Source organism: Fonsecaea nubica (assembly GCF_001646965.1).
Source record: "Fonsecaea nubica strain CBS 269.64 chromosome Unknown Scaff152, whole genome shotgun sequence".
NCBI lineage: Eukaryota > Fungi > Ascomycota > Eurotiomycetes > Chaetothyriales > Herpotrichiellaceae > Fonsecaea > Fonsecaea nubica.
In genome coordinates, this window is record NW_019173825.1 from 6,327 (window position 1) to 19,698 (window position 13,372).

The 13,372-nt window shown below is 50.1% G+C and overlaps 2 protein-coding genes across 2 annotated transcripts; one reads left to right on the forward strand and one right to left on the reverse strand.

Annotated features, from left to right (window-relative positions):
* Positions 1-1,394: 1,394 nt before the first annotated feature.
* On the forward strand, positions 1,395-5,346 carry AYO20_11396 (hypothetical protein; the record flags this gene model as incomplete). The annotated part of the gene is made up of 2 exons (XM_022649646.1): positions 1,395-1,592; positions 5,005-5,346. 2 exons carry the CDS (start codon positions 1,395-1,397, stop codon positions 5,344-5,346), a joined length of 540 nt encoding a protein of 179 aa, XP_022494369.1.
* Positions 5,347-10,568: 5,222 nt separating this feature from the next.
* On the reverse strand, positions 10,569-11,534 carry AYO20_11397 (hypothetical protein; the record flags this gene model as incomplete). Its single annotated transcript, XM_022649647.1, has 4 exons — positions 10,569-10,578; positions 10,638-11,232; positions 11,290-11,371; positions 11,460-11,534. The coding sequence occupies 4 exons, from the start codon at positions 11,532-11,534 to the stop codon at positions 10,569-10,571; spliced, it is 762 nt and encodes a 253-aa protein (XP_022494370.1).
* Positions 11,535-13,372: the final 1,838 nt, after the last annotated feature.

Genomic DNA, 13,372 nt, shown 5'->3' on the forward strand with positions numbered 1-13,372 from the left:
TAAAGGTCCTGATCAAATGGATTCAATAACTTAATAGATAACTGTTCTATTACCGTTGTATATCTATCTGTCTTCTTTCCGAGAAAAGAAAAAGAGGACCTCAGACCTAATGCCTAAGATCCCACTAACTAATGGCCGAGAGTGCCATCCTGTACACTTATACAGGCAAATTCCACTAATCACGTTCCAGCTAGTCTCTCTCGCTCTCCCCATTACAATAGGTCTGGTTTCGGGTCGGATTTTTAAAAAGTCCGACCCACTAAGACTTTTAATGTACTATTTATATAGAAATTGACTTTTTATATACTTTATATAATATATAAAAAGTCTTAGCGGGTCAGACTTTTTAAAAATCCGACCCAAAACCCGACCCATATTAGAGCTTAAATATAATAGATACTAAGTATTAATTACCTTTATACTCTCGCGAAGCGTAGACGTCAGAAGTCTTAAAACTTAGAGCTATACCTCCGTTAGTTTCGTAGGGCGGCTATATATCTAATAAAGATCGGAGCTAAGACTAATCATTCGTGTACTAGCTGTTTTATAACTAGCTTACTACGCGCCTACGCGGACAAGATCTATTAAGGATGCCTTATTAAAGATATACAGTACTTATCGATAGGTAGATTCCGTAGTAAAAAGTATCCCTTTACGTATAGTAGTGATAAAACTGAAAATATAGAGAAAGGATACTTCTTAGCTACGAGAAGTATACCTTTCTCTCTCGATATACGGACGGCCTAAAGTAATTTAGGGCCGCCCGACTTAGGGCTATCTAGAGTGGCCTTCCTACTATACCCTCTCCGTTGGCTTAAGGCTGCGTAGTAGGTACTTCTTCTTTATAAGTAGTAAACTCCCTTATGGTTTACCTTAGTTATCTCTCTATTCGTGATACTTATATTCGGAGTATAGCCGAAATGAAAGGGTTATGTATTGACTAACCCTAGGATGATGCCTATATCGATACCCTAGGAAAGCGGCTAGCTCCTTAGTAATGAGGCCACGTATAGGCTAAACACCCTCGAGTAGGCGCGTACGAGCTAATTACAGTTGAATAACGAAGGTATGTAACGCGGAGGGTAAGACCGGGCGTTGAGATTGTATACGACGGTATCATAGACGATTCGCCGGTAGTTGAAAATCTAACTAATCAGAGGCCGCTAATAAGTCTATACAATATTAGGTCACGTGACCCTATGTCGTAGGATACGGTAATGGCTGACTCCGGCGACCCCGTTTGACCACGTAAGGTACTTTCGCGCGCTAGACCCGTGAAGGAACCTTAGTATGGACCTCTAGGGCCTAGAAAACTACGGAAAGCTTTATCGAAAGACCTAAATAGTGCCGGAAAGATTATAGATCACTTATTGAACCAGGAAATATCGGTGCGGATGGGTGACCTACTGGCGACAAAAGAGAACCGCGACGAATGGTTCTCGCGTAAGCACTGGAATTATGACGAGAATAGGCAAGAGCCAAGCCATCAAGCTCATGCTCCGCGAAACGGTGGGATCCGAGTAACCCAGGCCGAGGACGATGCTAGGATCGGGGTCGGAGCAGTGCAAGCAAACTCGAATGAGGATAATCCGGTTCGCCCGAGACTGTTTTAGAGTAGCTATCTTTCCTCCCTATGGAAATGAGGGGACGACATGAAGATGGTCTTCTAGCTACGGGGGCTGAGATCATTTTGATGTCTCTGGATTTGGTCGAAGAGAAGGGTCTGTCGAAGGATATACGTAAGGCCCGATTCATTCAGGATGCAGTAGATTTCAATGGCGATCGAGAGAAGTTCGTAGGAATGATCGAAGACTTCGTATTTAGCGTTACTAGTATTTATATCCTAATAAACGTCATTATAATTAACGTGTTGGATCTTTTATACCGCTTTATCTTAGGGAGACCTATCACAAATAGAGCGAGGAGCACGCTACTTAGAGGGGGGAAGCACCCTCCTACGCGGCCTTTAGGAAAAGGGGTTAAATAGCTCGGAGCTAACCTAAGCCGGATAGGTCTAAACCACTTTAGGCCGTATACTCACCGGAAGAGAAAAGTATACTTCTCGCACCCAAGAAGTATCCTTTTCTCATGCTTCGAGTCTTATCACTACTCTACGTAAAGGGATACTTATTACCACGGAATCTATCTATCGCTGAGTACTGCCTATCTCTAATAAGGCATTCCTGATAAGACCATTCTAGAAAGTAGCTAAAGGATCCGTCTGGGAGAAAGACAATGATACCTACATCGTGGAGCTTACGGACACCTATAATAATCGACGAATGGAGGTACTCGCTCGTACTACTTCGAACCTCGAGGAAGATCGGAATGTATCTACAATATTGGAATATACGAATATAGTATCTTTAAAAGGTTAGGTGAGTATAAAATAATAAAGATTCCCGTACTTATATCTATAAGGGCTCGGAAAAGATAAAGAGCGCTAGTACTTAACTTCGTGGTTAATTCGGGCAATAATTTGATTTCGGCGACGGTCCCTTTCGAAATGAGCGACGGCGACCTCGAAGAAATATAATTTTTGGCTAGACTAGACCTTTTGACGTGGAGGACGACGAGTAAAGGATGAGATCATCAAAGTTAGTGGACGAGGAAGCTCTAAGACAAGATTTGGAGAATGAGCAACGTTACGAACGTCTCCGATCTGAGCGACCTTTGGAGGCCCGGGACAATACACTCTATAAAAGAAAGGCTGATAAGATTAAACGCGTAGTGTAATAGGGAGATCTCCAGGCTGAAACGTAATTAGTGGAATTTACCTGTACACTACATAGGTAGGCACTCCTAGTTACGAATTAGTTAGATCTCTAACGCTAGGTCGGAGATTAGTTTCTTCGAAGATCCTTCAAGAGGATCAATCAGTCTATATAACGAATAACTTAATTAAGGAGTTAATAACAGTTATCTATTAAGTTATAAAACCTATCTAATCGGAACCCTCTATACTATTTTATCATCGCTATACGATAGCCGTTACCCCTATACTATACCTACCGCTATATGAGTTAATACCTCTAGCTAAGAGCCTCGCCCTAGTTCACTAGGTCGAGGTCGGGTATAAGGAGTCACAAATGCGCTCTTAAAAATGTACAAGATCGATGGCGAAGGCACCTAGATGAATTACTTACACGCTGTTCTTTAGGCCGATAGGATAACTATCAAGGCCGGTACTGGAATGACACCGTACGAGATCGAATTCCTGGATCGAACCGATATTGCTAATCGACCTTGAAATCACAACCTAGGATGTCATGAACTAGGATAAAGTCGTTGATACCGCCGACCTGATAGCAACGAGGGTAAGAGCGCTCGAGAGGCGTAGTGAAGACCTCGACGAAGCGGCAGCACATTTGAATTGTCTGCGGCGGCTTGAAAAGGACCAGTTTGACAAGAGATATAGTGTACAGCCGAAACCATTCGAAGAAGGAATGTTAGAACTTAGCCACGATACCGTAGGCTCCATGAACATGTCAGCCGAGAAGAAGTTAGGATTTCGTTGGTTTGGACCGTTCACAATCAATGGGGCCGATAAGGAAAAAGGGACATACACTTGGTGGAGCTCGATGGGCCGCGACTCCAGGGCACCTACATTGCTAACAGACTGAAAAGATTTTATTCCAGGCCAACGGACTTTCTGGGAGAAACGGCGTCACCAGAAAAAATCTAAAGGCACGGTTCGCCTGGCTCCCCTCCGGCGGACCTTCTACAGGAAGACGAGTCAGGATCCTCATAAAACAAGTCGAGCTTCCCGCCTGAAAGAGAGCGGTCTCGTCTACGCCGTAGCGATCGGCTGCGGGAAGGAACTATTGTGCCATCCCTACAGCCGCCTAATATGAGGCCAACCATAGTGGTCGAGATTCTGGCAATGAGTGATGAAATCCGATGACGATACGCGGGCTTAAGAGTGATGGGGGAATCTTTTGAAGATTGATACCGCAAGATGATCGTTGCCAGCCCCTGTGCTCGGCTAGTGCGAAGCGGCAAGTGAGGCAAGAGATGAGGTGCTTTTCCTCTGTTTTTCCTTTTCGTGTTTTCTTGTAGTCATTTCTCTTCTCCTCTTCTTACTAGTATTGCAAAGACTGAGGGTGATTGTCGCAGTGGCGTAGTTGGCGATGCTTCAGGAACCGCTGAAGTGTTAGCTTCAGAGCTCAGCTAACAAAGAGAAGGAGGGAGGGAAAGAAGCATCGCCGCCTATTGGGCAGATGCTGAAATGTGAGGCGGAAACATCGAGGTGTTAGTAAAGAAGAGATTGGAAAAGAGCTGGAGATGAAAGCTAGGGACTATTTTAAGGTTTGCACCAGTATGACTAGCGCGACCTCCGATTGGTCAGGCCTATCCTGTACAATCTACAGAATGACGTCGAGCACGCTGATTAGTCAAAGTTCTCCGCGGGCGCAAAGACTGCCCGCATTGCGTATGCTTGAGACCGACGACACGGCCGGGACATGAAAGGCTCAAGGAGAAGTGGCATGGCCTAGAAAGCGGGAAGTTCACATTGCGAGTGACAGCTCTATCAGGATCAAGCCAAGAAACTGCAGAAGCATGAGCACGTGCCACGGGGCGTGATTATTAACTATATCAGTGACGCGGAGCAGGAAGGAAAGTCATTTGACCAAAGCTAGCCTTCTGGCTGAGTAAAAGATGACAATTCCAACGTCAAGTCAGAGCATGAAAGTGAAGAACTGAGACAACAGTCAGAGGAGGTTCTGCCGGAGAGGCCCCGGCACGCATATACGCTCAATAGGCTGGGTATAAGTATCTCTCTCGTTCTCCTCGACTAACCCTTCCTCTTTCTCACAACTCAACAACTCATTCTTCTCTTTCTACGTTCGTACGAAGCATTCTGGACTTCTTTCATCTTCGTCGAACGATATTCTATCTGTTCCGGCACGGCAAAGCTCAACTGCTTCTTCTCGGTCTTTCTCACTTCGACAATCTCAAAATCTTACAAGGTCGACCATCTTCTCGTTTCTTGGTTTCTTTCAGCAATCTTCTACTGTTCTCAAGGTCACAATCACGGTCAGTCTTTCAGAGGGCATCGACGCTCTTTGGTCAAGATGGTCCAACAAGCAAAGATCCCTCGCACCGAAACTCCCTGCTCTTCATCCAAACCCTTCTGCCTTGATCCCCACGGGACGAACGACTCAATACCAACACCCCAACGCCGGTACCGTTGAAAACCAGCCGGCGCTGTCCGCCAAAAATCCGTCGGGCGTCTACGTAGTCCCTCTCGCCACCGCGGTCGAAGCCATCGACTGGACTGACTTAGTTCGCATCCAAGAGTTCTTTGCCAATCTCAATCTCAAATACGGTCAGGTGGGCGAATAGCGCGACTTTTTGGCTCAGCAAGCCTACGAGCAGACAAAAGACTTTCCGAACGCGCGAGTGGAATTCAACAATTTCAAAGACTTGAGAAAAGAAAAGAAGAAATTCGACGATAGCCGCAACCGCAGAGATAAGGCACACAGGAGGCTATTATCCGAATATGCAAGGTCGAGAGAAGTGGAGAAGTTCGATCAGAAATGCCAAAGAGAGGGTGTCTCGACGCCTCAAGGAGGCTTCTCAAAACTCTCAGAATGGACGTCCGTGGAATTCTTCGACCAGTTGATTATTCCATATGGAGGAGATGCCACAAGTCTCATGGATGGGTATCAGGCATTGAGAATTCACCCGCATTAGTTCAATGTCACGCCTCTCACAAGACTGCAACTTGCCTCGCATGAGATGATATGCCGCCTTGGAAGAATTCGCAAAGCTCAACGCTGTCGTATAGATCCTCATCTCATTGAAGGCCATCTCAGACACCTCATAGATGGCACGGGAGCTATGGATTCGGCCACTCGAGCCAAAGAACGGGAACTTGACGCTTGGGAAGAGGCGATAGAGAGATATCCCTTCAAAGAAGCTCATGGGCTCTATTGGACAGGACCGCTACCTGCGAACTACAAGAACTTGATCGCGTCCGAGGGCAGGCCTGGGACAGTTGCACCACTCGTTGTCCAGCAAAGAATCGCTGGACCTCCTCCTCCGCAGATACCAGACACCCCCTGTCAAACACGCTCACAGATTGGCCACCTTCCTCCACCTCAGCAGAGTCTCGCGGGCTTGGCTGGTTCACCCGTTCAGTCTACCAAGCGTCGAAGTACGAGAAACACTAACAGAAGTGGTCCGAGGCCCAGAACTCCTCCTCCCTCAAGGGCCAGTACTCGCACCGGTTCCGCTACAGCCGTGGCAGGGGCAGTGGCAGGGCACCGTTCAGGTACACTCGAGATCGAAAGGCCACAGTCGAGGGACTTCGGTCCAACTCGCAAAGCAGGGCGAAGACCGTCCGGCTCTTGGAAGTAAAGAGTGGACGGAGCAGATGAAAAGCAACCCTGCTGACATGTCCGGCCTTGAGAAACGTGCGCGACCACAAACAGTGACACCTGGACCTAGTGCCACTCTAGTCTTGAGCACGAAGAAGCTAAGGACTTCCAACCTTTTCTATGGCATCGAGATTGGACAGCAGCTCGCGACTTGCGGAATGCGTGTTGCGAGCCCTTCTGGAATCGCCCCACCCCCCAACCTCGCTCTCTCAGAAAGGATACGCCTAAGAACTTACCGAATCCCATTCGCAACCCTAGAAGCCCTGTTCGGTTTACCTGGTCAATGATACACAAGTATGTGCGACAAATAGATTATCGGATGGACGTTCCTCTCGTTACGGTCTCAGACATTCAGTAATACCACGAGTACGGCGCGGAAAAGATGATCGACGCATTGAGCCTGCTGGCTAGACATATGCCAGGAAAATACCCTACGGCCTTCTTATACATGGCCGAGAAAGGGATCTCCTTGTACCTTGAGGGCCTGGAAAGAATCGCCGCCCAGAATAAGGATCCGATAAAAGGCCTTCATCAATTAATAACAGAATGGGAAGCGCAACTCGGGGATCAGTCCTATCGGATCCTTCCTGGTCACCCTGATTGTAAATTTGCAGAGGTATCCGTCAATTCAATCCGGACGGCTATTTTGGATAACGCTCATGACGGGTGGGTCTCTGAGAGCTTCATCAACGCGGGAATCGAGGCTGGACCACGAGACACGGACGAGAAATGTACGATTATCTCCAGCGCAGTCTTTCATTTCTAGACTAGAGAATGCAGACAGGCACAGCAGACATTACCCTTCCAAGCTTGGGGTAACGTGAAAGACCCTCTTCGGCGCATCATTGTTTTCAACGAAGGCTTGGACGGCTACGGGACTAATTGGCTTTTTTTCACGTCGGATTCCCTATCTCAGTCGCTCTCAGTCGTCAATTCAAAGGCCAGCCCCTCGGGAGGAGTCAATGAGGCTACCTATCGCCCCCGCGAATAGCTCAGCTAGGTCTACAACAATCCAAGACCGCGTGATATCGTGTTGACCTCCAATTTCCATCAGGATAACTGCAGCTGCGGGATCTGGGGCGATCATGAACGTCTTGACAATTCTCCGCAAGAACAACCCCTACACCGAGGTGCTACATGATGCGCTGTACGACGTTATGGTTGATGTCGGGCATCGCTTGACCATTGCAAAGCAGATACACAATATAGTCAGGCGGGAAGCGAGGCCGAGCACCATCCGGCAGGCACACGCAAGAGCTCAGGAAGGGGCTTGAAGAACGACAGACAGCCAATCTGACCCTGACCTTGAAGAACATCAAGAAGTGGGAGGCGGCTGGGCTGCGTGGGGGATGTCTACAAGGCAGAGGTGTCAAGCGAGGACGTTAAGAAAGCGAGCGACAATGGGAGGGATGTAATGGGGAGAGTTATACTGAGGGCTAGGGCCTCGTCAAGGTTATGCCTTAGGCTAGACATTTTACAGACAAACAACGCCGCGTTGTAATTAGCTAGTGCGTTCACGCACGGCTAGAGTCCTTCTTCTCTAGTAGGATAGTCACCTTAGATGACTAACTGTGGAATATTACCACCAAAGGCTCATTACCTTATTAGGTATAGCGCCTTAGGTCACGTGGTATACTAACTTAATAAGGCCTAGCATTGTATCACCTTACTAAAGCGGTGACGTAAGTGGCATTCTTACTTACTAATACTGATTGGAGGCGGGCGAGTGAAACGTCAAGTTGCGCATGCACTTGTGCACTATACGTGCGACAGGCTATCTATTCAGCCAGATGTCTCCGCCCAAATACGCAGCCCTCATATCACGGTTTGTGGCCTCTTTATTTCTCAGGTCGCATCATCGCAGGAGCTCCCACTACCGGCGTCGTGCGCTCTCCGTAAACCCTTTGGCTTATGTAATCAAACTAGTGACCCTACACCACTGCGCACCACGCTTGTCGAGCCGGTTCGCTCTACTTCCGCCGGCACGGCACCACGCTAGACGAGAACTGTCGAATGATAACGGTTGCGACTCGGCCATCAACTGCGAAGCCGAACCGGCCTTGACTCCATACAGCCGTGAAGCGGACATGTTGTGTCCACTCCGTTGTGTTTCCTCCATTGTAGTCTTGATGTGCTACTGTGAGTAGCATAACTTACTTGAGAACTCTATCTAGGGCGCCTGAAACTTTATTGTGTGCCGCAGGGTAAATTATTCGGCTAACCTTCCGTATCAGGTTAGGGCAACAGACGCCAAGGTTGGGTGTAAAAAATGGACCTGGGCCTGGAATGAAGATGTCGTCAGGGTGGGTTTCCCTGCGTCGGAACAGGTAGAGCGTCGGTGAGATACATTCACCTGCTTTGGGCGATCATGGGCGAGTTGTAAGGGACATGCTGAGAAAGAGGACATGAAAACATGTTGTGGTAGGCAGGGGCAGGTTGGGAGAGGCACCCGACCACCGCCCCGGCACTGCATGATGAAAACAAAAACAGCCCTGTTTCCACATTCTATTTACAAGTGACGAGCAGCTGATGCCGTCGATGGCTATCGAGTATTTCACTCCCTACTTCAACTTCGTACTAGCCCACATCGTACTAGCCATAGTCAGGATCAAGCCATACTAGTCCGGTGATACTAAACTACTACGACCCATTTGTATTTATAGCGGCCGTCCGTCGCGCTCAAGCTTTACGAACGGAACATAGGTGTAAGTCTCCGAGGACAAATATGTTACCGCTAGATAGTACGTACTGTTGAGGGATTCCTATCATCAGTCCCACAGCTAGGACGTGTTACCCGTTCCCCTGAATAGGCACCGATCGATCGAATAGGATTGTCCTGGTACGCCACGCCGTCTTGTATATATCCTCCACGGACCGGCAGGCCCGGCTGGTAGACTAGTTTTCCAATCAGAGAGCGTGGATGTCACTAGATATAGTAGGTGGTAGGGGACTGTTATAGACCGCAGTGAACAATGTGAACTATTAGTACCGGGGAACAGTAGGACGATTTACTTTCAGGGTAGAGGGCCTTGTAGAGGAAGAGTCGCAGCAGCAGCAGAAGGCGTTTAGCACGCCAAAAAAAAAAGGAGTAGGATTCTATAAAACAACACATTACGATGGAAACAAGACAGAACCACATCGAGGATACCACCCAAATAAAACGAAAATAAAAGCGCTCAAGATTCGAGATGCCTGACAATGCCAAAAACCCCAGTGTCGGCCTCCCAGTGTTGAACATGCGACCTGCCACAACCGAATGACCTCGATCGGTTCAGTTGGCAGCAGCATAGCGCTGGGCGTGCCGACATACCTACAAGACTCTCGAATCAGTCAGCTTCCAGCGCACCCAATCTCGACATGCCATGCCGCCTCTTCGCCCGTTATTGAAATGGTATCCGACCGACAGTGACAGGGACTACACCGATACCTGCGCCTCTATCACTGATCGTTCGGTCGGAACCCCGGCCATCACCAGTAGAGAACGGAAACATAGATCGGCAGAATTGGCGATATGAACGACCGGAGACGCCGTGCGTGACGGCATCGAGCGAACGGTTCGTGATAGTGATGAGTGGTAAGAAGGAGAGTCTACATAGACTACATCCTGCCCGATCAAAGCCGGCTCCAGCCGGTGCGGCAGGGTAGTACGGCCCGTTGCCATCCCATCGATTCTTTCCTGTCCTGCTGACACTGGACGTAGCTTTGAGGGATCCGTCGATGATTTCCTCTGCCGGCACGCCTACGAACCTCCCCCTTTACCGTGCCCACTGACGGCCAGCTTGGCGTAGACGTAGCGACAACGCCGGACCCGGAAAGAAAGCAGACATCTCCCCTCGCAAGGGCACGCCGTTCGACTAGATGTGAGTGACGGGGTGTCACGAACAGCCTCGCTCAGGCACCCTACTCTACACTTACAATACATGAGGGTAACGTAGGGTAGGTGAACCAGGCGCGGTACACAAGACTATCAGGAGGTAAGGCTACGGCATAAGGCTATCGGGTTAGAGCATAAGGCTCTCGATAGACTTAGCCTAGTGCTCACCCTACGTCATAGTAGACGCGGGGAAGCTATAAGAACCTCAACCCACACAATTCGGTAGGGGACATGTTCTTCTCGTTTCCTAAGCGTTGAGTCGTTATCTATAGGCACTACAGATAGGCAATTGCATGCAGTTAACCAATCGATCAGTACCCGCTGTGTGGCGTAGGTCCTGATACGGGGGCACCACACGTGAGCTACGACTCGAAACTAACATGCGGCCAGGAGCCAAACAGCCCCCAGTCTCGGCAACACCCGCCACGGGACGCATGCTGGCGCTGTCGGCCTGCGGGTAGGGCTGAGCCTGACGAGCACCGATCCGGGCGCGGAGGGCGTACCTGGACGTTGGCTTAAGAACGGGTCCGTGGCGCGTGCTATAGAGGGCGAATCGGGGCATCGTCTCCACGACTTGTCGTCGCAGGTGTTGCCGATTGGCCGGGAGAGGACGCATGGCTTCGGGTTCATAGGTGGCGGTGGTGAATGTGGCCGACTGGTCCGGTGTCTGATGCGGCGACGAGCGGGGCTGCCTCGCGCCTGCTCCTCTCAGCGGCGAGGAACGGCCAGCCAAGGGGTGCCAGAGACGGAATCGTCTAGAGTAGCAAAGAGAGTGCCGGATAGCAGTCTTTGGCAGGCCCACGTCGCATTCACCAGCCACAGAGGCGGCCTCCATTTCCGCCTTTCTGTAGCACTTGCCGCGACTACCAAGGCCGACGAGTCTATCGGCCACGCCAATGGCACTAGCATAAAAGACGCAGGCACAATAGGGCGTGTTCTTGATGGCGTAAAAAGAGCGTTGTTCGGTGTTTGCTCCTATGGAACAAGGCAGTATCATCACCACACCCAGATCAAGATCTGTCTGCGAAAAACCTTCCCCTGCCGACGGCTGAGCACCGCCAATGGGTGGGGTGGTCCAGCCCGTAACGGCGGCATCAGAGGCATGGTAGGTGGCCTGGGGTGCGTGCTTAGAAGGAAGCTTAGTCCGCCGGAGCGACGGCGCCCTTGTCCCTGGGCTTCCTCGGCTGGCCACGACCACGAACGGCGCCCGGCTCTATCGCGGTCGCAGGGTGGCGGAATCTCTTTCTCCCTGCTGTTTTTGGAGGCGCTCCATTCATAATTTTCCGTGGACCCTCCCTCCTTCCCTTTACCGGACGTGGGCTCTCAGGAATACGTTCTCTCTCCGTCTTGGTCGCGCGTCCGCTCTGTGTTTATTTTTCTCTCTCGTGACCGGGCCGCGCAGTCTACATGAAGTATGAGGATCCCACGTCGTCCGAAGGACTGGAAACCCCTTTCCACCAGGGTAGGGCTGACCCTAATATTCCGCCGTCATCCCTACGCTCCGCTTATAGTATGAACGGGGAGTTTTTTACTCTGCCCGCAGGTCCGTCGCCGGCCGTCTCATCTCCAGACGGAGGACATCGACAGGACATCCGGCAACGGCAGCTGGCGGTTTCGTCTGAGAGTTCCAGCACATTATGTGGGTGACTCGTCGTATCGATTGAGACTTTGGACGAGGGGGTATTGACAGGACCGAGAGGCAGTGGAGGGGGTAGTTAAGGGAAAGGTCGTCTGAAGAGGCTGTCGCGTTGTCAGAGAATGCGGTGTCCGGCAGACATGACGTGTTGTCAATAGAGATTACACGCTGGGCCGGCGCATCGACGAGGCCATCCTGGGGTGGCCGCGGGCGTGGCACGACTTTGGACGCGCGCATGCGGTGGGCAACCACACCACGGGCCTGGTCGGCGGCATAGGCACGACATACCTATTCAGGAGACTCGGCGGTCGCTTCGAGTACCGGCACGCATCAGCCTGAATACGAGTCAGCTGGTTCGAGAAGCGCTTCGAGCTCGCTCGCATCTTTCCCCACGCCAAGTGGGAGATGAGTGAAAGAGTATTGATAGCATACATACTGAAACGCCATGATCTTTTGTCGGCCTACCATCTGCGTCATCTCACGCTTTCTTCATGGTTCAGCCATCGTGACATACCGCGAGCCCGCCCCTGATCCGTACGTGGCCCAGAATAGCAGAGACCGCAACGAAACCGAACCAAGCGGGTGGAAGAGGTTGGCAAAAAGAACATGAGGCCGAGCAACGAGTCAACGATGCGGACAGAGCAGGCAGCAGAAACGGCGTCAAAAACGGAGCGTCTGGTTTTAAAGCGGCAGAATCCTGGGTTGCTTAAAGAGACCGAGGAAACCGAGGAAGCCTGCCGTCCGCGGCTGCCTCGGGCTGCAGTCTTCCGCATTAGGAAAAAGAAGACGAGAGGTGTGGAGGAAAATAGCTAAAATTATCGGGAATGCCGTTTCTGCGGACGTTACACGCACATAATGCTGGGTGGGCTATATAGGGTTCAGTTGTCCGATGCTTTTTGTGGGACAATGCCGGACTCTCGTAGAAGGATGTCGGATCTAGGCTGCTGTGCGTTGATTGTATGCTGCTCGCTGTAGGGTGTCGAGTGTGGAATGCCAGGTCTGCGTTGATTTTGTGCCAGATGAGTCCATCCCGAATATTGCAGAAGCGTTATTTATCGGGGCACAAAAACCTCTAGCTATTTCCTAATCAGGCAACCCTCCTATCAAAATAGAAAACTTCTTAGCGAGACTAGCTTACATGTTCCGCCGTAAAAACAGCACTTAACGGTCCACCCTACTTGATAACTAAGCGAGGCTACATGTCACATGGCAGGCTGAGAATACTGTCCATTGCAAAATTTCAGAAACGTTGTTTGTCGGGTTACAAAAATGACTAGGTATTTCCAGATTAGGTAACTACCTACCGAAAACAGAAAACTTCTTGGCAAGTCTCCATCCCGAATATTTTATGCCTTGTACGAGTATAGGTACGTCGGTCTGTCCGATACCCAGACATACTAGCCTCGTTGATACGGTGATGACAGACAGTAGGGAGTGGATGGACCATTCTTTCGGAAAAGCCTTTCTACTTCCATCGGG